General features: G+C 37.4%; 6 protein-coding genes and 1 long non-coding RNA gene across 15 annotated transcripts; 6 read left to right on the top strand and 1 right to left on the bottom strand.

Annotated features, from left to right (window-relative positions):
* The first annotated feature begins 1,563 nt into the window (after positions 1–1,563).
* LOC105274193 (uncharacterized) lies at positions 1,564–5,707 on the top strand. Its single transcript, XM_011317103.1, has 14 exons — positions 1,564–2,567; positions 2,690–2,867; positions 3,239–3,301; positions 3,382–3,450; positions 3,515–3,583; positions 3,657–3,734; positions 3,822–3,944; positions 4,042–4,104; positions 4,307–4,375; positions 4,466–4,609; positions 4,786–4,863; positions 4,970–5,119; positions 5,191–5,241; positions 5,356–5,707. The coding sequence occupies exons 1-14, from the start codon at positions 1,564–1,566 to the stop codon at positions 5,542–5,544; spliced, it is 2,328 nt and encodes a 775-aa protein (XP_011315405.1). The 3' UTR covers positions 5,545–5,707.
* Positions 5,708–8,917: 3,210 nt separating this feature from the next.
* On the top strand, positions 8,918–13,004 carry LOC105274179 (prediced GPI-anchored protein 23). Its single transcript, XM_011317087.1, has 7 exons — positions 8,918–9,111; positions 9,261–9,394; positions 10,227–10,346; positions 10,668–10,947; positions 11,076–11,269; positions 12,412–12,546; positions 12,625–13,004. Exons 2-7 carry the CDS (start codon positions 9,293–9,295, stop codon positions 12,718–12,720), a joined length of 927 nt encoding a protein of 308 aa, XP_011315389.1. The 5' UTR covers positions 8,918–9,111; positions 9,261–9,292; the 3' UTR covers positions 12,721–13,004.
* A 202-nt stretch (positions 13,005–13,206) lies between these two features.
* LOC105274177 (uncharacterized) lies at positions 13,207–14,061 on the bottom strand. Its single transcript, XR_892974.1, has 3 exons — positions 13,986–14,061; positions 13,380–13,667; positions 13,207–13,297 (listed from the first exon to the last, which is right to left on the bottom strand). It is a non-coding gene; the product is annotated as an uncharacterized lncRNA (long non-coding RNA).
* LOC105274178 (uncharacterized) lies at positions 13,661–17,185 on the top strand. Of its 6 annotated transcripts, none has more exons than XM_011317082.1 (5): positions 13,661–13,822; positions 15,812–15,996; positions 16,304–16,517; positions 16,580–16,816; positions 16,920–17,185. In XM_011317082.1, exons 1-5 carry the CDS (start codon positions 13,814–13,816, stop codon positions 17,004–17,006), a joined length of 732 nt encoding a protein of 243 aa, XP_011315384.1. In that variant the 5' UTR covers positions 13,661–13,813; the 3' UTR covers positions 17,007–17,185. The 6 variants fall into 6 exon arrangements, with proteins under 6 accessions (XP_011315384.1, XP_011315382.1, XP_011315386.1 ...); XM_011317080.1 differs by having other exon boundaries at positions 15,809–15,996; XM_011317084.1 differs by lacking the exon at positions 13,661–13,822 and adding an exon at positions 14,863–14,942 and having other exon boundaries at positions 15,809–15,996.
* Positions 17,186–17,400: 215 nt separating this feature from the next.
* On the top strand, positions 17,401–18,682 carry LOC105274176 (Son of sevenless 2). Of its 2 annotated transcripts, none has more exons than XM_011317078.1 (4): positions 17,401–17,560; positions 17,637–17,783; positions 17,860–18,160; positions 18,227–18,682. In XM_011317078.1, exons 1-4 carry the CDS (start codon positions 17,498–17,500, stop codon positions 18,385–18,387), a joined length of 672 nt encoding a protein of 223 aa, XP_011315380.1. In that variant the 5' UTR covers positions 17,401–17,497; the 3' UTR covers positions 18,388–18,682. The 2 variants fall into 2 exon arrangements, with proteins under 2 accessions (XP_011315380.1, XP_011315381.1); XM_011317079.1 differs by having other exon boundaries at positions 18,245–18,640.
* A 212-nt stretch (positions 18,683–18,894) lies between these two features.
* On the top strand, positions 18,895–21,019 carry LOC105274174 (uncharacterized). 2 transcript variants are annotated; one of them, XM_011317076.1, is made up of 6 exons: positions 18,895–19,093; positions 19,348–19,540; positions 19,634–19,842; positions 19,935–20,055; positions 20,237–20,556; positions 20,742–21,019. In XM_011317076.1, the coding sequence occupies exons 1-6, from the start codon at positions 18,968–18,970 to the stop codon at positions 20,796–20,798; spliced, it is 1,026 nt and encodes a 341-aa protein (XP_011315378.1). In that variant the 5' UTR covers positions 18,895–18,967; the 3' UTR covers positions 20,799–21,019. The 2 variants fall into 2 exon arrangements, with proteins under 2 accessions (XP_011315378.1, XP_011315379.1); XM_011317077.1 differs by having other exon boundaries at positions 18,897–19,093; positions 19,348–19,534.
* A 291-nt stretch (positions 21,020–21,310) lies between these two features.
* On the top strand, positions 21,311–23,069 carry LOC105274173 (Cytochrome P450 71C3). 2 transcript variants are annotated; one of them, XM_011317074.1, is made up of 4 exons: positions 21,316–21,629; positions 21,763–21,861; positions 22,223–22,708; positions 22,967–23,069. In XM_011317074.1, exons 1-4 carry the CDS (start codon positions 21,456–21,458, stop codon positions 23,051–23,053), a joined length of 846 nt encoding a protein of 281 aa, XP_011315376.1. In that variant the 5' UTR covers positions 21,316–21,455; the 3' UTR covers positions 23,054–23,069. The 2 variants fall into 2 exon arrangements, with proteins under 2 accessions (XP_011315377.1, XP_011315376.1); XM_011317075.1 differs by lacking the exon at positions 21,763–21,861 and having other exon boundaries at positions 21,311–21,629.
* The last annotated feature ends 148 nt before the right edge of the window (positions 23,070–23,217 follow it).

Genomic DNA, 23,217 nt, shown 5'->3' with positions numbered 1-23,217 from the left:
AAAATAATTATTCAAATAAAGCATCTATTGCTAACGACTAGACTGACAGGCAAATAGAATAAAAAATGATCTCTTTTAAGAAGCTTGTGGCTTTCATAAAGAGGATATTGTGTTTTCTGTTAAGGCCCGGTTGGATTGTCTGGCAAAGATAATTTACTCCAAAATTGGCACACCTAATTACTCCATCAATTAATCGATTTTTCCGATAATTGTTAGCTAGCGCTCTAATTGTTGACAACCGCTACGGCGCTAGCTAACAATTATTGGAAAAAACTATTAATTTCCGGAGTAACTAGGAGTCCAAATTTCGGAGTAAATAATCTTTCCCAAATAATCCATTCGGGCCTTAAGACCCTTCCCGATCACGATCCATCAAATCGATGTTACCGACAAACTCAACAATTTCTTTAGCCGTGGTTTTATTCCGTATTCGCTAGACGGAGACACTGAGTTCCGTACAATCCCTCACCTCTTATTTACAATAATGAATAATAAAAAAAAAATTCAATTTGAAACCAAATAAATCCTGAAATCTCAAATGAAAGAATTAAAACCGAGAGGCCGAGCCATAATTACTAGATTTATGTGTTTGTCAACCCTTTGATCCAGAAAATGAGACAATAAAAAAAAGTATAAAAAAAAAGTGAAGGTATCATCGCACAAGCGAGGTCTCCTCGTTTCAATTCGATGAGCGTTTCATGATACGCCGTCGCTTGGCATATCGTCATTGACCAATTGTCTGATTTAATGTTTATCTACACAAGCCAAACCAAGAAGACAAGACAAATATATTAAAGCAAAATTTCTCCCTTTGAGGATTTTATAATCATTTCACACGCCAAATATACGTGTACATACTGGTTGATTCATAAATTCGATTTTTAAAAATCTTTTCTCTATAAAATTAATCATGAAACTGGCAAACCTCTAAGAATCGATTAACATCAGGTAATAGCAGCAGACAGATTGTTCAGACTCAGGAAATGGCATCGCTAATCAAAGATCCCCGGCAATTTCCACGAGCATGAAAAGTGTCCTTACATTGTTTTCCCTATTCACCTCAATGAGTAGGCCAAGATCCCACGATAATATCAAGAAAATACCAGACAGACAAATTATTCCCTGCGTACAATTATTTCTGGGACAAAACCACAGAAAATCAACATGACAGCTCGACAGTTTAATCCAATCATATTCAATCAAAGAAACTGCAAATCACGAGCGGAATAATGAATCACCGATCGCTAATCCCAATAGCAAAATCATCGAAAAAAACGATAAATAGAGAGCACGTCAAAATGGTGAATGTCATAACGAATTAATCCGATAAATCGGAGCACATTAAAATAATCCGAGGAAAGTTGAAGGAAGAGAAAAAACGTAACAACGGAAACCCGACAAAGAGTGTACGCGCTCATGCATACTATTGATTGATAGGAAGCAGCAAGGACCTCATTATCTTCACCGACTGTAATCCAGGAGGCATATAAAGCCTCCGGGCTTCCTAGTTGTCAAAGAGACGTTGTCAACATCGCCAAGTTACTCGTACTATTCATACTAAGAATGTCTCGATTAAAATACAGGAGCTTTATGCTCCTCTTCATAGTGATATGGGTGAATGCGATTGTTTCGGTCCCTATACCTTTACCGGTGAACAGTGCTTACAATCAGACAAGTCAGACCAAGGAAGTCAAAACGCGTCCAAAGTTTGTCGAGATCAAATTACCGATCAAGCTTGCGTCAATGGACGAATTGTTTGCATGGGTGAAGAATACCATGCACAATATGGCATCGAAGATCGATATAAAACTTGGTGGTGATAGATCGGAGAATGGAGATGGCAATAAGAGTGCAAAGAATGCGGAAAATGTCGAGATAAAAGAACAGTCTGCAGCTTCTCGGAATGCAGTTGTTGGATACGAAGATATGGACTCTTGGTCGGAGACTGGCAATGAAATGTTTGCGCCCCTGCTCAATGCCGAGGCTTTTCTCCCGTTGTTTTTCGGTAATAATGCCAATAAATTACGGGGAAATGAATATTCCAGATATGCTTACAATGCAATTGGCGATTCAGAAGTATCAAAAAACAAAAAAATGATCAAGCTGAATTCTGGAGGTACCATCGCCCAGAGTATCTTGTCTTCCAGTGAGCAAAATAACTCGGATGCTGTAGAGTTGCCAACCGAACGCCCTCCATCGTCCATGCTTCTCAATGGGAGTAAAATTTCTCTACCTAGTCCAGTGCCATTTTCTATCCCTTTTGAAGCATACATCACTATCACGAGAGAACCACATGAATTCGTATCAAAAATCCAGGCGAATACTACTGCAACGGGCTCAAATAATTCACCAAATATATCTCCGCTAGTGTTTTCTTCTCCAGTACATGTGCCGCGACAGATTACCAGTGATTGCAATCATTCACGAGACCTCGTGATCAGAGATCATTTTCAGAGCAATCAATCTGGCAATTTCAAGGAAAGGCCTTGTAAAGAGAAGTCTCATGATCCTGAGGAGAAGAAGGAGAGATTGGAGGCTCCTAAGCGGAAAAATAATAGCAGAACCAGGTGGGTAACCCCACACTATGTTCCATCGATAATCAAGTGATTTTCAAGTAGAATAGATAATTATATAATGGAGCAATGTTTTCAAATGGTAAAAAATGCTTTTTGATAATTGCAATACACAGGGATAACTCACGCAAGCGCCAACTATCTACCCTGGGCGACATCCTAAAATCCCTGGGTCTCATTAGAAAGCCAAATAAAGGCTCTAAATTGCAAGAATCTGCGACAACATCTTCAGCAATCAGAAAGAACAAAAGACCACCCGATGATCCCACCCGACCTACTTTCCTCTTCGATGATGTAAGTAATAAAAATAAAAAATTCATATTCATGCTGCTGATGGCAATATTCATAAGCCCATCACTGCACTAACATTTGTGTCCTGTCATCAGGCGATTTTTTTTTAATCTCTCCTTGTACTGGTGTATCATTGATCTGTTACCCAAGCCGGATCAAGTGAGAAAGCTCTCACAGGGACAAATAGAAAACTCGTACACATGGTTTACGCAACAGTCTGTTGAATCGATTCACTCACCTGTACGCAATGGAATTATGTTGACGCGATTACAATCATCAAGAGTGATAAATTTTGCATGAATTTTTTCCTATTCCAAGATTCTTGAAATATTGTCTTTTTTTCTGAACTTTTTTTTCTGATGGAATTGCCACAGCGACCTACTAGAAATGAGAGCTCTCAGAGGCAGGAGTTTGATGACAGTGATGAGGAGGAAAAGGTAATTTTCATAATTATAACATCTTTATGATTTACTAACTTACTTTTCGCTCGTTTGAAAGAACACAATTACTTATGTAGGGAGGATCACTTGGATCAGTAGCAGATCTTGTACCCCTAGCCCTGCCCATTCTCGAAGGATTGAGTGACGTAAGTATGGAAAAACAATGGCAATCAGCATGGCATAAAAATTATGAATAAACATTTCCTCCAGCCCGAATCAGAGGACGATATAATCGAAGTCATCGAGGCGGCAGTTCCTATTCTTCAGGGTCTATCAGAGGTAAATCATAAAGGCTAAAAAAGAAAAAAAAAAAAAAGTTGAAGAAAGATTGATGTAGGGATGATTATTCCAGGGAGATGGTGATGATGAGGGTGGCGGTGTGAACGATCTGATTGGAATGATTGTTCCACTGATAATAAGAATAATTAATGTAAGCAAATTTGTAAAAAATCATTGACTACTCGTGACTTATACGATTAGAATTATTTATTCATATTGGATTGAACTGATACTCCAGGGAAGAGACGGTCAAGGCATTGACCTTGCAGCGCTATTCGGACCGATATTCAATCTCCTGGCTCCATTCATCGGGCCAGTTTTGGCCCCCATAATAGGCCCATTAATCCGCACAATTAGCAATGTGAGTTAACACATCATGCAACATGTTCTCAATACTATCACAAATGAAAAATTATTAGTTGAATAATTATTCAATGTAATTGCATCACGTGTTTTAGCCACCAACCGATGGTTCATCTCTCGGTGCATTAATCACAGCTATTGCAGGGCCCCTTAGCGCGGTAATTAATCACATTTTTGTAGTGACTAAACTCTGTTATTTGCATTTCCATTCGTACAATTTCGAAACACAAGTTGCATTAGCAATAAAGCTTGCAAAATTTTATTATGACCATCGAGATAGGCAGTGAAAGTGGACATGCGAATATTTACTTTTTCTTGATGAATGAAACTGCTGATTTTTTATACTTGCGTATTATTTAGCCTCAGGAGCCCAGTGGGATGTCACCACTATCGATTGTTATTGCAGGTACTACGGCTGCATTGTTGAGAGTGAGTTAGCATATTACAAAGCATATCGTTCGGACAAATTAAGTAATGCAGTTGAACGTTATTGTACGTTATTGAACATTTATTTGGTAGGAATTGAAACCAGGAACTCCTGGAGGATCAGACGTAGGAGCATTGGTTGGTTCGATTTTGTCAGGGGTTTTAGCTGGAACGAGTGCAGGTCTCAGTGGGGGATCATCTGGGGCTTCTGGTGGCGGAGGAGCTGCTCGTTATGGAGTAAGAATTTGTTCAGATTATTATAACTACAATGCTCTGAATATCACTGAAAAACTAAAAAATAATTATGTCAATAGTCAAAATTATCAATAAATAAAATACACCAATGAAATGGGCCAATAAAATCGTCAATGCCAATTATCTATGATTAAACCCTCGAATGTCTGGGAATTTAGACGCCAGTGACATCATCAACAATAAATGTAGGGTTCCCTGGCAGGCCAGCAGCAAATCCGCTCCACAGTTCATTCAGCGTGAGTGCTTTCACTAGTATTTTCAACAATAGCTAAAAGTCGAGCTTGAGTCAGAAGGTAATGATTATAAAAGTGGATAAATATGTGATGCATTCATGTGAATTAGAATGGACCGAGCCATGCTGAAAGTACTGTGCATATCGGATCTACAGTGAGGCCGACTTATCTATATCCCCATCATCAGACGATAGTGGCGTCCGTGGCAACGCCGACGAGACTGCCATCACCACGTCCTTCCATCGTGCACCATAATTCGGTGAGTTTCTGCAGGGAGCTATCGTACTTAGCATCTCTCAGCTAAACTCCAAACTTTGTTTATTACTTCAGGGACCACTTGCAGCGGCCACAGCACAAGATAGTTATCTTCCTACGGGAGCTGTGAGTACAATTAATTACAATAAAAATCTTTTATAATATAAAAAAATTTATTTATTATTTTATGTCTTTCCAATATCAATATTCCATTGTCAATTGATTGGATCGGATCGACAGGCTGTCTCTGCAGCGTCAGTCAATCCCCTCGCTCTCCTCGGCAATTCCGTAAAGGACATTCTTGGGGCGGGAATCCAAGTAGTTTCGTCCCTTATAAATGCTGTATTTGGGATTCTGGGGGCTTCATCGTCAGAAGAGCCAGCACCTACTTACGGCGCACCATCAGGCTATGGCCATGCTTCCGGATAACACGAGTCTCGGTGAAAATCTCATAATGGATCCACAATGACCACTTTATGGAGCCTGAAAAATCATAATGAACATCTTCTTTCTTATGTTCTTATCTGCGTGGATAAAATAATTCGGCAATTATTAAAAAATTTGACAATTGAATAAAGTCTAGTCTATTATAGTGTTGTCCATCCACTTTCTCATGAATAATATTACCTCTCGAGTCAATGTCTCTTCATGTTTCGCCCGTTGACACTTAACTTATTTTATTTTTCTTATTTTTCATTGTTCTATTTGCATAATCCCCCAGTATTCAGCTTTTGTTTTACCTTATTTTTCGTTTGATCATCTCACGCGTTTACTCCTGTGGTGATGAATAATCGAGCACAGAAAGATTTTTTCTCCCGTTAGAAATCAAAAGCTTCATTTATGAATAAACTTTTAATGAACCTAAAATATTTTTTTCCTCCATGTATGTCAGTGTATTTCAAGTTGTTCTTCCTTTCGCCAATACATTATGTGGTAATATACTTCAGGGATCGCTCGAGGTCATTGACACTCGATTAATATCACAAGTAGAATTTTTCTCCCTCCACCGTGTACACTCAACTTGTCCCGTTGATTGCGTTATTATACTTTGTAACAACTGGACCAGTAAGCAACAGAGGGTACACCTTGGACCGCTAGAAAATCAGCATAATGCACAGCACAAAAAATAGTCATTTTGCTTTTCCACCTTTTTGCACCCACTAAAAATTATTTAATGCTCGTGTCAGTAATATCGGTGAAAAATTATGGGTTATTTTGAAAGGCCCAACATTTCCTCATTCACATATGCTTCCCCATTAATTTTCTCATCGATCGATCAAATTGCATAATCCTCTCCCAATGACTTTCTACTGTGTTTAATCATCAACCTCTCCCCAAACAAAGGCCAAACTGCTGTATCAAGGAGAAATCATCCTCATCCTCAGAGAAATGTGAACGATGAGAAAGAGAAAGAGAATAATAAAAATTATCTCGTAACAATGGACCAACTGTTGCAGTCCCCTCCCGGATAAATGATACTTCTGGGAGAGAGTAGAGAGATTTATTTGGATTAACCATGGGATGCGAGCCCCACAGGTCTCAAAGTTACGTAAAATTCCATGAATCTTATGTAGTCCCAGTTCCTCCAAATCCAGGATGATGATTTTTATTATGTATGTGAAAGTGTGACCTAATCGATGGATTGAAAAAAAAAAAAACACTCTCATTCTGCTAATCCAAATATTTTCAACGATTTTTTATTTCTGACTTGCTTATCCAATTTTACGATTTAGCATGCAACTGCATCGATCTATCCACCTGCCAATCAAATTCACGTTATGCATTTGAGTAATATGAGAATATATTCCCACTCTAATTGAACTCATTAGCGAGCTCCCTATTATTTTGTAATTACAACACGATACGCGTGGTGTGGGTCATGTACGACCCAATCGAATTTTCTCAGTGACAACTTTCTTTCTTTCTACTGTGAGGTAACGGAATGAAGCCTCACATAGTCGTAACTGCAGCAACGTCGATCTGGTTGGGCATATTCCATTGAACCGGTATCATTGACGGAACATTGACTTTGAATCGCAGAGACAAATCGGACTTTCCATTTTCCGCCCATTGATTATATAAAAATGAGCCACCCACTTGTGCAACGTAATCTTCGCCTTCCAATGCGCAATTGATCTAACTTATTTCTGGTGGGTAAGGCGGCAGTGATGAAGCCATTGAATTTTGTCTTTGAACCCTCCAGTGTTAATGAGAAGTGTCTGGAATTTTTGCTCAGTGAAAAACAACCGGAGAGGGTTCTTTCACTTCACTACGTGAGAGCTTTTTTTCAGCTTGACCTGGAAAGTTATCAGGCGAGTTATTATTAATAAATATATCATATATAACTTCTTATTAGACCTACTATTTTCCATATGAATTTTCGAATTAGTATTAATATAAAAATTCAGGTATATAAATTCATAGTCAAAATGTAATTTAACATGGAATCACAGGGAAATATTTATCTTTTGCCTCATAACTTTTCTCCAATTCATGTAAACATCATCAAAATAAAAATTTCGTCACCGAGTTACATGAGTGGTGACGTAATTTTTATTCACGTTTTTTCACCTATCTATTCATTTATGTTGAATACAAACAACGAGTCCATCTGATTTTTGAATGCATTTTTTGTGGAAAAAAAAAAAAATTTATTTATGTATTAAAAAATATCATACTTCTTTGCGAATAGCATTAAGTTATTCCAGCGGAGTTTTGTGAATCAGTGGCAAGAAACTGTAAATGGTTTTTATTTTTTTTTTTGGAAATAAGTTGCACAATGTATTACCTAAATGTCGAATTGAATGTAACTGGGGTAGTCCTTGATCCTTTCCCGACATTTTAATCCGTGAGCAGCATTAAACTCGATTAAAAAGCTATCATACGGATGCGGGTATTATTGGAATGTGCGTTGGACTTGCAAAGTGTGGTAAACAAAAAAAATGTGTATAAAGCCAGTTATTGCACAATAATCCCATGCAACAGATTCATACAAATAATCGTGAGCCATCTTAAATAATGGCCGATTACTCAAATCACTGGAAAATCACAATTATGTGAAACCTATATTGTGAAAGAAACGTGGAATGAAAAAAAGAATAAAGAAATAAGGTCAATTTATCGCCGAGTTCCATTCGTAATTCATACTCATTTGATACAAATTATGTAATGAATCGTAAGAGTGCATGATAAACTACCTTAACATCTATTAACCGTGCTGGTGATCCTGAACTTTGGAGGACTACCCGACGGGAGGAGAAATGAAGAAAAAACAAGAATCCATTATTCCGTTTTTTTCAATTCCTTCCCTACAATAATTCTCTATACATTTATGACTTTAAATTTATAACTTTATTAAGAGTTTAACTCAAGTCATCCATCATCAAGTGGTGATAAAATTTCATTTTCATGAAATATAATCAAAGAGTTATTTATACTTTTTTCAAATGAAAATCATGTTTGCCAAAATTGTGAGGAGATGAAAAAATGGCACGATTAGAAAACCTTAGACCACTGATATATTTTTTTTTCTTTAAATGAAAAACCAAACCTTCAATCCTGTATACGAAGCTGAAGCTCCCCTACCCTGATCCCCGAGGGCACTCTTAAAGGCTTACCATTTCCAGCTGCTTCCACTTACCTCCGACAACTCATCAGGTACAATCACCAATTAACAATTCACTTAGAATCCTTCTTCGTCTCCTCTATCGTCACCACGACCGACAAGTATCTTGCGAAAAAAGTCCCTTCGCCCTCGCGTTAAATATAAAAATTTATCTAGCAAATGCTAGCAAAGATTTGGTATTTGAAATTGCAGAAAAGCGATTGAGGTGCGTGTGCGAGGTGCTCCTTCCCCAATCACTTGGTGGGTTTTTCAAGATACCATCGGGTTCTCCACACCAGTCTGCCACAAACGAGTCTCGCACCTCAACAGGCACGCATCGAACTCTCCTCGACTTTCAACATTACCGACACTCAAGTGACACTCAAATTTCAGTAAGTGATTGATTATTATCGATTATGAAACACCATAAAAACTATATTCGTCAATGAATCTTCACCAACGTCATCACTTAATCCGTTGGTATCAATCATCAGGCCTTGTTACTCCTATGAATCTGATAAATTTAAACAATTTTCAACAGAAAATTTTTTGAAGACTAATATCAAAATTACAATGAAGTTGTCCCTGGTGCTATACGTTCTCGTACTCCTGGGATTCGTTAGATGCAGTCCAATCGTCAAGAGGGATACCAACGAAATAAGCCCAATAAATGAGGTAAGCTCATAATTAATTGTTAATTCATTTATTAATCATGTCTCGAATAGAAGATTCTAATTTATGTTAAATTATATTTTCAATTTCTTTGATTACCAAGAGGAACCCGCGAGTGTATCCGAGTCAAGAGTGAAAGTACCCGGGCTGCATTGAGCTCCAATCCTTTCAGACTCGACGAGCCACGTTTCTCGTCTCCGGATGAAATTTTTTTACATCTCCACGTTATTACAAACAATGATAACGAAATAAACGAGTGACACTTGCAATGACAGCGGTCAAACCGTTAGATTTCCAGTTAATTTTTATTAAAATTAGAGTATAAAAAATGTAACGGATCATTACTAATTGATTTCCAAAAAAATTGCCAATCGTAGGAAATTGTTCCCGATAAATTGTGTGTGAAGTTGAAAAAAGGATGCTGGAAATTGCGCAAAAAATGTTAAAAATTGTTTGGCCGAGGCCCTCGAGCCATCCCAACGATTTATCACTCGAATAGAGAGGGATTAAAAATAGTGAATGGCTATTATTCGTGTCAAGGCAGTTGTCCTTTATGAATGGAATACATCGAATAAAAAGTGAAAGAGGAGTATATGTAAATCAACATTTTGTTTATTTGGGATTTTCAAACTATTAACGCGATTTGCGTTTCACCTGCGTCATTGGTGCTCTCATAAATTATTTCCGACGTGTTCACAGGGATTGACGTCATTTGGGTTCCATTGGTATTTCATCAGTGCATTTTCAACTAATATAACAATATTTTTGTGGCAATTTTGAATTTAAAAATATTGAATCAGTTATTTTTGATAAATTCAATAAAAAAATTTCACAGGTTTTTGTGCTTGAGGAGCAAGGTGATACTGCCAATGAGGAACACGGAGACCGGGAGAAACGAAAAATCGGTATAGTCAAGTTGGGAGTAACCAATGGAATTATTGGTTTTGTATTCGGAGTGAGTGTATTGGAATTTCTATAATATAAAATTCAAGGAAACTGAAAAGTCTAGCAGCGATTTGGTATTTCTTTGCGATGAAAATGAGGAATATATTTTGAAAATTTGAATGATTGTTAAAGATTCAACTGACTCGCTGATAAGTCATAAAAAGTATAACTTGATTCAATAGCTTTGGACTTGCTAAGCAATCATATTATTGCTTATTACCAAGCACAGCGCGGTCAAACTGAGCCAATATGTCGCAGCATGTTGAATTTTTCTTTGAAAGTTTTTTATCTCTTTGAATCCATTCTATAAATATTCAACAATTACTTTCAGAAACTTGACTCCTTCCTTGACGCTAAGACGAAAGCTCTCTCGGTGCTGGACGAGTCGAATAAAGCCAAAAATGCAATTTATGGAATTGATAATACTCAGTCGGCAACAAGTGCTTTCGTCAGCGATATCTTTGGAAAGAAGATTCAGGCAGCTAGTGCTGGCATCGGGCCATTAATCAACAGTGCTACTACTTTAGTTTCTTCAGCTGCCCAGGGTCTTGTGGGAGCTGTGGCACAGAAGGTTGCACCACTTAGTTCAATTGTTGGTGGTCTTTCAGGAGGTATTCACTTGTTCAATTTCAATTCATTCATTATATAGTGGCTGATAGATGGCTCGTCTATGTCAACCTTTAAATAAAAAATAAAAAAAACACTCTTTTTAATGTAATAATAATAATTTTATACTCAGGTTCATCAGGAGGATCAGGTGGCGAAGGTGGCGGTTCAGCTGGAGGTGCGCTAAGTATTTTGACGAGCTTGAGCGGCAGTAGTGGAAGTCTGAGTGGTGGAGCTGGCAATAACGATGATGATATAAAGTCAAGTGGTGGTGCGGGTGCAGGAATAAATCTCGGGGCGTTCGCCAATGTGGGTGGCGGCGGTGGGGTAGGATATTGAGAATACCTCGAAAATGGATATTGAAAATCAGGCTTAATAAGTCGTTAATGAGCTCCTCCCTCTTAATCAAAGTTTATTATTTTCTATTGCAGAGAAATTAATTTGATAGGCTCTGGATGTAGATGATCCAAAATGTAGATATCCCTGTAGAGTTGAGATTGTAATAACTAGATTGACTCTAAACTCTTTAGTTTTTCATGTAGAATTAACTTGGTTGACCGGTGAAATGAGAAAATAATGAATGTGAATTAATGAATTATTGGCTCGTTTCATCAAAGAAGAGTAGATAAGTAGATATACTAATTGAACAAATCTTCGGCACTTGATATTAGTAATGAATTCGTCGAAGCACGAGGTGTCTCTAACGCCTTATAAATGGGTGATTAGTGATAGAAATGCGCTTTGGAGCCGCCTCGGGCTTAACGTAGAGCTCGAGAAGAGGATAGCAGGGGAGAACAACTCCCTCTAAATTGTTATATTTTATTTCCAGCCCTGAAAATTCATTCCATCTACTGAGTGAAGGCGTGCATCTAACTCGAAAAATAACCCTTGCTCAATTGTCTTTATACTCCCTCCACAGAGGTATTAAATTCCCACTTGAACTGCAATTACTATTGCACCTTTATTGTACCCCCGATGTACTCGGATTCACTTTATTCCTGTATTTGAAGCTTACCTGCACTTCTGATGGGCTCACCATTTCACTGTGTATATGATGTAAATAGGTTTTTTATGCACAACCAACTAGATATACCTATTGCAATTTTTTTTTCATGATGATTACTGTGGTGTTTTATAATGAAAAATGTTTCGATGAATGTGTTGAATAAATTATAGGCGACTCCGGCGAGTCCGAAATAAATATCAAATTGTTTCGACATTTATTGTTCATTGACATTCAATGTAAAAGAGAAATCCTCTCCCTGAATCCTTCAAGGCCTTGCACTAGTATAATAATAAGTCTAGTAGCAATTGCATCAATTGTTGAAATAATTCTCAAAATATAAAATATTTTATTTCATCATTGCACTTTTTCGTCTCCATTCGTGGGGAGGAGTTCACGTCATAATTTACATTTAAGGTACGGACCATTTAAATTGGACTTTTTAGTGAATTATTCAATTTCCTAGATACACACCACTACTGAGGAGGATATCCCTGAGTTTGACAGGAATAAAGTCTCGCTGGATGTACCACCACAGGCCTTTGGTACTGGATTCACTGTTATTACGAATCTCAGCAGAGCTGTTGGAAAATTTATCCAAGTGAGTAAATCTAATCCTTTCGTATGGTCGACATGAAAAATTGATTTTTCATATTAAATTACTTCATTTGAGTTTTAGAACTCTGCAAAGCGGACAGAGCGACTGTTTGAAGCTTTTAAGCCACTCTTCAGAGGCGGGTTTGCGATAAAAGGTCTCCCATCGGACAGGACGTGATGAAAATATAACACAAAACACTGAATTAAATAATCAGAATTCTGTTAAACGTTTTTATCCTTATGGATTACGTGGGACTACACATCCATAAAAGACAAAGACGCAGGCAGAGATCATATAAGTTAATTAAAACATTCCAAATAATCAGATTAAGGAATCGATCTGGTGCCATAGGGATTTGTCCTCTATTGCTCATTTAAAGTACCTCTTCTTGTTGTTAATAATTTTTATTTATTTCTTTCGAGAGGGAATATTTTATTGAAACGAATAAACTCAATTGATTGAATAAAACATGAACACATATTCTTTACTCTATCTATTTTATTCTATTGTGATAAATCAACGCAACATTTCAATATTTTACAAATAAATTACAAAAAAAAAAAAAAAAAATGAATAAATCAAAGAATAATCACGATTAAACCATAAATAAATGCAATGATGAATAATAGCGCCGCCATCTGTGCATTCTCGAGTCGAGTGATGCATGCTTGGAAGAAAGCTGTCCATGGAAAATCGAAGCAGTAGTAAGACCGAGGGTGAATCGAGTGTGTGCAGAGATGGAGCGGGAAATTACCTAAATAAGAAAACATTCAAATTGTAACAAGGTACCAGTAAAAATTGCCAAATGCCTGTCACCTGTCAGTCACATAACTTACTCCATTAATTTTTACTTTTCACCGTCTTATTAATCCGATATATGTCACATAATTTTTTTATCACTTTTCTTCCTCGACTTTTTTTTCATCTCAAGGACGAAGAGATCGTACAGCTGAGGTGGAGAAACCGATTGGTGGGTCAATATCGTTTGGAGCCATTTTGTAAAAAAAAATCATTTCGAGGAGGAAAAAATGCCTCCGACCTTGAGGGCCATCACGATAGCCAGAGTTTGTGTCGACTCATCCTCGTAGTATCAGCCCAACTGCCTTTCATGATGCACTTGAACCCTATCGTGTTGTATAGTAATTTGTTTTGATGAAATTTCAATAATTGGTAATTGGAATTTTTCATTTCAAATCAGTAAAAATATTAACTATTCTTCTCACTCCCCGAATCACGATTCGAAGAAAATCATCTCCAAGGTGTTTATCCTATGATTCAGGTAAGAATTGAAAATTGACCGGTCAACTTAATTGAGTAATAACTTTATATTTATCTTTATATTTTCTTGGGCTTTCATTGCTTTATCGCGAGGAAGTGATTTCCGATTAAAATCGAAAGCCAAAATAATCGAAAATTTAACAGAGTGAGACAGCCCGACTTACCAGTCATTTAACTAGCATTGCATAACAGATATGCTCTTACGACTTCTTTACTGAGTAAACGAATTTTACGGCCCCAGAGGATTACCCGCTGTGGCATTCAACTTCGTCACGTACGGTTTCCAATTTTATGAGAAAAAAATTCTCTCAACATAATTTCTCCGTTATTCAAAAATAATACATCCACCATTTACTCATTGTCCAATATTCAAAATCTACGAATTTCACTTGTGATGTTGCTATTTAGTCCCAACATTCATTCTTCTGATGAATTACTCTTGTCACAGAATTTATGCAAATTTTTGACGAAAAAGCCACTGTTATACCATCGCTTTCATAATCATTACCACGACTCGACAGTTGGTATATTGAGGTGAAAAGCATTATGTAAATTCTAGAATGTTTTAGGATATTGAACTCATGGGACTATTTCACCACCGGGATTCACATCCTAGAAATTTGGACGATGTTTTTATTAATACAACAACCAACGATTATTCTAGATATTTTCATCATAACAATGATTAATTTTTACATTTTTAATTCCATGAGGTGAAAAGAAAGCTGTTATTCTATTCGATTATTCCGACATTGGACTAAAATCCATACAGACCACTATTAAATTATTCGAGACTATCTGGAACAGAGTTGAAAAAAAAAAAATGTCACACGGAGATTCAATATTACATGTTGAACTAAATGCATGCAGGATGCCAGTGAAGAGCCTAGACTCCAATAGTCTATTGCGAAAACTATTACAAGGATGTCCAGGGTTCATGCCTCACAATCTTATGTCGTATTTTTATCCGCACAAACAAAAAAAAATACATAAATAACAAACAACTCTCGATTAGTAATCAGACTGTTATTACTAGTTTTGATATTCACCAGGCGAAATCATTCTTTACTCCTGTCACTTGCACAATCCTGTATAGTTCGCGTGGCTCGAAAGACATTTTCGTAAGTGAAACAATTAACCGAATAATAACCGAATAATTACTAAGATCATGAGAGAGCTCTTAACATTTGCAATTTGTTTCACTTCTCGATTATTAACAACACTAGCAGTTGGCATAAATAAAAAAATACGCCAAAAGAGCCGTGAAATGTACTTCCTTAGTGCACGCAATGTCGTAATAAGTCTGAGATTGAAGTTGGTCTCCTTACGTGCTCGTAATCGCTGTAATCGATGGAAATCTCGGTCGCGGAAATGTCGCGGAAATTGCGCATAGAAAGTCGACAAATATAGGGAGAGACACTAACAAGCTAACAGAAGCTGTGACTGGCATATGGTCACCAAACGTGCTGGTATAATCGACGTTATCGCATGGAAAATTTCATTAACTGTGAAATGAGAGACGTCCACTCATTTTTCTCCCATATTGCTGGGAAACATACTTAAAACATGTGTTTGATAGATAAAAAGGAAAATATTTGTTTTTCGAAATACCTTACGATTTGAAAAATTAATGAGTCCCTAATTATATAATATTTTTCGGTCTCCCCACCAAAAAATTCGACGAATCGATTAATTCAAGTTACGTCGCCTTGACGCAATCACGTATTCTTTCATAATCCGGGCCGAAATATAGTCTGAGGGTCGCGCAGAAAATCGATCTGCTCATTGTCAGTAGTACAAGAATTCACGTAGGATAGCAATCCCCCGAGTAATTTTCCATTTTTTTTTCCCCCGAGCCGTGGAGAATTTTTTTTTATTTTGCCATGATTGTTCATCATTCCTCGACACAATAGGAGGTATTAAACCGACAGTTTAAACTCGTAATTCCGTTGTTTTCCTCCGAAGAAATTGTCAATACCTGTTCCAGAAGTGCTTCCTGAAAATCACGGGTATGGAGAGGCTGTTTGTCATCGTCTGTGCACTTGGAGTTATCTCCGTTGGATCAGAAAAGAGTGAACAGTCTGTTGATCTGAAGGATTACAATCAGAATTACATTAATTGGCATTATGTGCAGCGCGAGAAGGACAACCGGATTGATGAACTTCCAGTAAATAGGTATAACCCGATTTTTAATTATTGATCAATTATCAATGATTAAATTATTTGGATTAATGAAAACCTTTCTCCAAATAACGAAAATTTTTCAAATTGATGCATTTATTATTATTAATTACAAATATTTCAAATATTTCGGTCAGCGCTTGATTGTTTCTATGTAGTAGAGCAATTTTCATGAATTTCCATGAATAATTAACAAATCCATGGGAGTTTTTCCATGAATAGATTTTGTTTTATCTTTCATCTGATTTTGCAATTTTCCAACTGAAATAAAATAAATAAAACAAATGAAAATTATTTCAAGGGCTTATGATCGTCAAACCGAGCAAGAAGCTGAATACGAAATTTACAGGCTGTTATCCAATACAGGAGGCCCAGTGGATATGGTAAAATTGAACGCCCTGGGTGATCGTTTGATATCCCAAGCGGACGTGACAGAGGAAGCCCGGAGAGTAGTGAGGCAGGTGAAGAAGCAGCAGCCTGGCTTTTTCTGGAGCCTCTTTCGGATCGCCTTTGAGGTAATAAGAGGTGCAGTCAGAATAATGTTGACGTTCTCCTTTAATCCGTTATTTCATTGCAGAGTGTCGGTGACACAGTATCCACTGTACAGGAGATCATTAAAGTTATCAATAAGGCTATCAATCCACCGCCGACGACAACGGTAAAGGCCCCTTCATCTGTTGGATCTACAAATAAAACTACCACGAGCAGTCCACCACCATTCATGCTCACTGCAGAGGGCATCGCCACAACCATTAGGAGAAATCTTAAAGGGCTCATAAGACTTTTTAATATTGAGTGGAAAGACGCTATCGATGTGAGTGCAATTATTCCGTCTAAAATAATTATCTTATACGCGAATATGGAAGAAAATCAATTCTACTTCACAATCAATTATGACACTGATTGTTTTTTTGTAGGGCTCAAAAGTCAGCATTCATGAACTCAAGAAGGACTTGGGGAAGAGTATAGCCTCATCCCTTACAGACAATCCCAACGCTTACTAATCACAATAACAAAAAACTATTTTCCTTGCACGATAAATTCTGTTAATGTTCAGCAATATAAATATGCAATTTGTATATAATTATGTGAATTATCCATGTCATTATGTATAACATCAATTGTAATTTGAAGGAGAATGAGATGAATACATATTATGGTATTGCGTATTTTTATATATGAATTTGGAACATTTAAATTTTGTGTAAGCACTGACAACCTCCATTCGCCGATGCGCCCACTCGATTTTTATCATAAATATTATATTTTATGTCGAAATTAATACGAATACAACCAGAGGAGAAAGCAACAACATTACGATTGGCCACTTTTGACATTTGGCGATCTCGACGAGTTTGCAAATATATAGCAAGAGGAACGAGAGCCCTACTCGTTAAATTCTCAGTGCTTGTCGAATGGAAGACATCAACACTCTTTTCTTTAAACAAATTTTAATAGATATTTAAATTTTCCATGGTAGGCTTAGTGCCATAATATGACCTCAATCACTCTGGGATTTTTTCTTATTTGCGTTGTTTGTGGAATAACTGGTCAACAGGTGAGTCCTCAATGGTAGTCCTCCCAATGGTAGAAAAAAAAAATGCATATCGCATGGTTCGACTAAAATCCAACAGATTCCCGTGCAAACTCTCCACGCAGTTGACAATCGCATAAAAGCCCAGTACCCCTCCGAGTCCAGATACCCTGATCAGAATACCAAAAGAGATTTCAAACGTGAGAAGCTCATGAAAATCCGAGAATTGGAAACACAACGTAGTAGGGTATGTTTCCGTCAATACTATCCACCATAAATTCCTGCAAATGTGAATTTACAAACTGAAGAATTATTATTCACAGCGACAACTCGAAGAAAAAAAGAGAATCCATGAAGTGAACAGGTTAAAACATCAGATGTCTGATTCAGCTCAGCCGGCTGAAGCCAGAAGGCACCACTCAGTTTATAATCCTCTCACCTGGACCGATATCTTCGTGGATGTTTTAATAGGACATGGGAGGCCTGGAGGTTTTCACAGAGTTCATCGTCGTTCGAAAAAAAAGAAGATGAAGAAAATGCCCCACAATGGAAACTTTCAATTTCATAATCAACCACATGTGAGCCATTTTGGAAATCCTGGCTGGTATTCCGTAAGTCATGGAGGTAAAGAATAGCATAATTATGCAAAAAAAAAAAAACTGGAAAAAACTCAAATTACCGCTAAATAAGTTGTAATTTCTTTTGAAGGGAATCTCCATCCCTACGAAATAATCAAAAACTTTGCCGACATGGCCCCACAACCGGACTTATTTTCCTGGTTCAAGCCATCTCAAGGATTCCCTCCAATCCAAAATAAAATTGCACCTGGATTCCATGACAGCGCACGATAAAAATTCCAAGAAAAAATAATGACAAACATGGTCGACTTCAGAGCAAGAAATGGAAGCGTCATCAGCAGAAAAATATCAACAGAGTAGCAATGATTTGCAGAGTGATTTTTCATATAGTATATCGATTAGCAAGGCAATTAGTTCAAGCTATTTCGCAGAAACGCATCATTACAATTGCACATAAGCGATTAATTACGATAGATATTATCATTTGTCAATCGTCATATTTTATGATTTTTTTTTCATGTGAAATTACGATTTTTATGACGAAATAAAGAAAGATTTCCAATGGTAATTACTAAAACATCAATGACACCCTAGTTGAATGCTAAATTTGAACATTATTCCATCATGTTTCCTCATAAATCTCCACCACCAACGCAGATCAAAGCAAAAAAATCCGATTATTTTTCTTTGTCTCATATGTTTTTGTTCAGCCGTATAATTTCCATTGGACTCCCCCCAAGCGGAAACAGGTTCCCTTCTCCTCGCGGTGGAAAGTATTCTCTTCACAAGAAACGCGACTTGGACGCAATCGCACTCGACGTCAAGTCATTCTTTAGTCAGTTTCATTATAAAGATGATCAAGAATAGTTGCCTCATACTAATCATGATATCGATATCAGCGAGTTTATCGGCGGGTCAACCAGTACCGGAGGATTCCGAGGAACTGGATCAGAATAAGGATGAGAAAAGCCTCTTTAACGTAAGTTTCTTTTTCACTAGTCATTACGACAAACGGTTATTTTTTGTCAGTTTCATGTTCGTTATTACACCATTTCCGTTTGGAATTACTAGGGTTTCATTATCTTCTAAATGCATAGTGAAGAAAAATTATTGTGAATTGAGAATGATTAATTACAATAATCTATAAATGAAAAAAAGAATACAATGAAAAAGGGCTATATGAGTGATGGAATTCCGAGAATACGTTTTTACTATTCTACTCTTAAATTCCAGTTACCCTTTCTCCAGTTTAAGAATGGGGGAGTGAGAGTAAATTTCGCGGGATATCACGCAGAAGCCGGGTTAGGGGGGCTGCTAGGAGGTTCTGGAACTAGGGGAGGGCTTTATGCAGGTGTTGGCACACCGTTTGGACCTCATGCCTCTGCTGAACTCGGGGGAGCACTGGGGGGCGACAAAGCAGGTACAAGTATGGGTAGTGATAAATTATTCAGCAAGAAATTATATTGTTAAATTGAGAGAAGCAATCTAATGGGAGCATCATTTCATTGTGTTTTGCCAGCGGGTGGATTGAGGACTCGTGCGGGCTTAGGAAACGGTCTACCCGAGGCAGCAGCTGGACTGGGGGGTAATTTAGATGGATCAAACGTTGGTGGCAATGGTGGTCGGCTCTATGCCGGGGCAAGCAATGGTTTGAACACTCGAATCATAACAAAAGACATTGGTATACCTCCCATTGATCAGTCCAATATACAAGTGATTCCAAAGAAGGTAGGTTCAGAGATCACAGTCTAATGTGTCAATTAAAACACGTAAGCTTAACCGTATGGTTAATTGCTGTATTTTTCCTTTCAATTTAATAGGCTACTATAAGTCAGACAGCCACAGCTTCTGGGGAGGGCACACCTGAAGTGGGAGTCATCCGGCGAGAAATTAATACTGAGGATGAGAGAGCTAACGCGGTGGAACCTATTTCAGTAGCTGGTAGTGGCTGATTTTTTGCCATTTACAAGGATGTTTTTATCAAGTCGTAACTTATGTACTCTGCAATTATCAATTCATAATCTCGATTAATGCATCAATCTATTTGTCAAGATTTATTTGCATATCCCTGCAGTGAATTTCTCATTGAATAATATTTTTTTAATTTATTATTAATGTGTAGTTGTCAATGACGCACCTCATTATGCATATCCCTCGAGGCGGTGCCGCAGGAAGAGACTCTGTACCAATTTTGCCATGAAAACGCTGAGCCAACAACAATATTCAGGTAATGTACTCAACCCGGATTTAGGTCTTGAGAGACCTGTTCCAGGACTCGTTGCAGGTATAGTTGAGAGAAGTGCAGGCTCCGATATATCTGCTGGAGCCTCTACTGGAGTTTCTACTGATGCCACTAGTTACAAAGGTGTTGCCATGGCCCCGGCCGGCACACCAATATTATCACCACCAGGGAAGCGCACTCTTTTTGACGACATATTCAATGTAAGTATACTCAACCCGCCGATATACTCACCAAAACATTTCCACTCCTGTGACCTATAGGTCAAAGCGGTTGTTCTATAAAAAAAAATGTAGTAGTGTGGATAATTTACTTTGCTCTCCGAAAAGTCATTGATCAACCTCCCTCCCCACCTCCAATTCATGGTCATTTTTTTTTTCTTTCCCAGATTCCTATTGCAACTTTGACAGCAGTAAACCAGTTGCTGAATAGCAAATTGGGCTGATTCAGTATTAATAATAATAATAAAGACACAAAAAATTGAGTATCAATCATGGTTAATAAGCTTTGCTAATGGCAGGACCATATAATATATTCTTAATTCCGAGGTATGATGAGGGAGACAAAAAATGTTTTTTCTTGTATTTTAGTATTTTATAAATGTAGTTGTTAACGTTGGCCCAATGATTGTATTAAGATAGAAAAATAAATGATGATGATTGGGAAGGCGTGTATTTTTTCATGTAATTTAAAACGCAAGATTCCAGCGACGGTACTAGTTCTATAATGGTTAATTGAAAAGGGTCATGATCTTGTGGTGGAGGCTTTGGTAGAGATGAATTGCACGGAGATATATCCGTTCAAAGCGTTAACATATCCATGAGATGAAAGTTGAATTTTTGAATGCCAAAGGTGTGGAGTAAATAATCGCCTGAATATTTTGAACTTGCTCGGGGAAACACGTTGAAAGAGAAAGTGTACACCAAACATGTCGTAAGATTCCGACGCTCTGATGGGGCTCACTAGAAAGAGTCAGTCTGTATCAGTCTCTCACAGAGTAAACTCTTTTGTTTTCAATAAAGACGTCTACTTAATCACGTGTAAAATAAAGAATTGGTTCAGCTTGAATTTTGAAAAAAAAAAACAAAGGGATCAATAAAAAATGACAGTCAAATTGTTTTTGGCCATCTTTGCGGTGATTTTAACTGGGTGTGGGGTGTCGCCAAGGCCGATAAATGGACCAATCAATGAGCCGATAAAAATTTCACTAGACAAGCCTGAAGAATTTTTGGACAATAACATCATACGAACTGCATCGGGCTGGGAACGTAGTATGGTAATGAATAATCACGAATTATCACAATGATTCTTCAATTCCTATTGAGGTTAATCACTTTGGATGAACCGAAATTGAAAAAACAATGAAAAATGGTAAAGATTCAAGTGGTTCGTGGAATTATCGGTTGTAGGACCTATTAGGCCAAATTGTGGATGCACTAAGAATCGGCAGAGGGAGATTAGTGAATTTTGCAATGATGACTAGAAATATCATTGCTGAGAAGGCCGAGGTAAAAGTATTTTAACATTTCAAAAATCAAAATATCTTCCAACTACATACTCGACAACTCGATATTAAAAATACCGCTTCATAGTCGCTTAGGATAGTGTCGCAATGCATCGATATCTCTCTCGAGAAAAAAAAAATTACTCATGTCGAGGTGATCAACAATCCCAGCACTGATAAACCATTAATTGCAAGCCACCGACAAGTCATTGTAGATCGATATATCCAGCATAAGTGACCGTTGGAGATGCTTAACAAATTTCATAACAAATGGTCTAGCCGTTTAGCATAGAGGGGTACTTGTGAAATCCGTTGCTCTTTCCACATCCCTCAATTTTATTATCTTCTATTACAATGACTTTTAGGAATTTACGAGTGAGGCTTCGAATAAAGTGATTGCAGTTATAGCGGCTAGAGAAGCCAAGAAAATCATTGAAGACGTTGAGGCCAAAAAATCCTTTGGTGTGTCAAAAAAAAAGGGGTCTATTCAAGGGGAAAAATTGGAATTGAAGACGTCTGGGAATGATGAACCACAAAAGACTGTCAAAAGGAGTACAATCGAGTCACATAGTGGTTCTCCAGTGAAAACCAGTCCAATCTCCGACTTTTTCCCTCCGAAAACTCGAGAGAACGCTCGTCTCGAGAACGAAGGCGGTCAATCCCTCTTCGAATTACCCAAGAAAACATCGATTCAGAAGTTGCTGCTGTCGATGTTTACGCCCACACCTCTGCTGGACCGAACGACCGAGGAGGAGAAGTACGGAAACTCTGGGGAGAGATTCAATGATGTTGGAAGAGCTCTCGTCAACGGCTTCGAAGCCCTCAGCAATTTTATAAATACTGTTGTCGACGTAAGTTCATCTTACTTCACACTCCACACCATAAATAAAAGTTGAAAAAAAATTACAATTACAAACAATTGATAAAATCATTACATATTCTTCAACTAATATAAATATCAAGAAATGCGAATACAATTAATGTTTATGCATGCATGATTCTTCAACGAATTATTATCCAACTTTTTTTCGCTGCGTATATGATCTCACATGAAATAATACATATATATCCGTGTAAAATATCATTTGCTTGTATATTTTTAATTACAGCTGCCCGTTAACGCAGCGAAAAAAACGTCGAGGGGTCTCACTGCTGCGCTCAATCAAGTTGGAGGAAAGTTGATTGGTTTAGAATAGGCAATATACAATGCCATTGTAGCGAATAAGAGATTCAGTAATAAATACATTTATGGTTTGTGTTCTAAATAATTTGGCTCATTCATTCTTGTGTATACTCAGTGAGCTCAATTATCATTTGAAGCTGGGATTTGAAAAGGAATTATGACAATTTTCTACTGGCC

This window comes from Fopius arisanus, unplaced genomic scaffold, assembly GCF_000806365.1.
Source record: "Fopius arisanus strain USDA-PBARC FA_bdor unplaced genomic scaffold, ASM80636v1 scaffold00009, whole genome shotgun sequence".
NCBI lineage: Eukaryota > Metazoa > Arthropoda > Insecta > Hymenoptera > Braconidae > Fopius > Fopius arisanus.
Note: the sequence above shows the minus strand (reverse complement) of the source record. Positions and strands in the feature narration are given on the sequence as shown.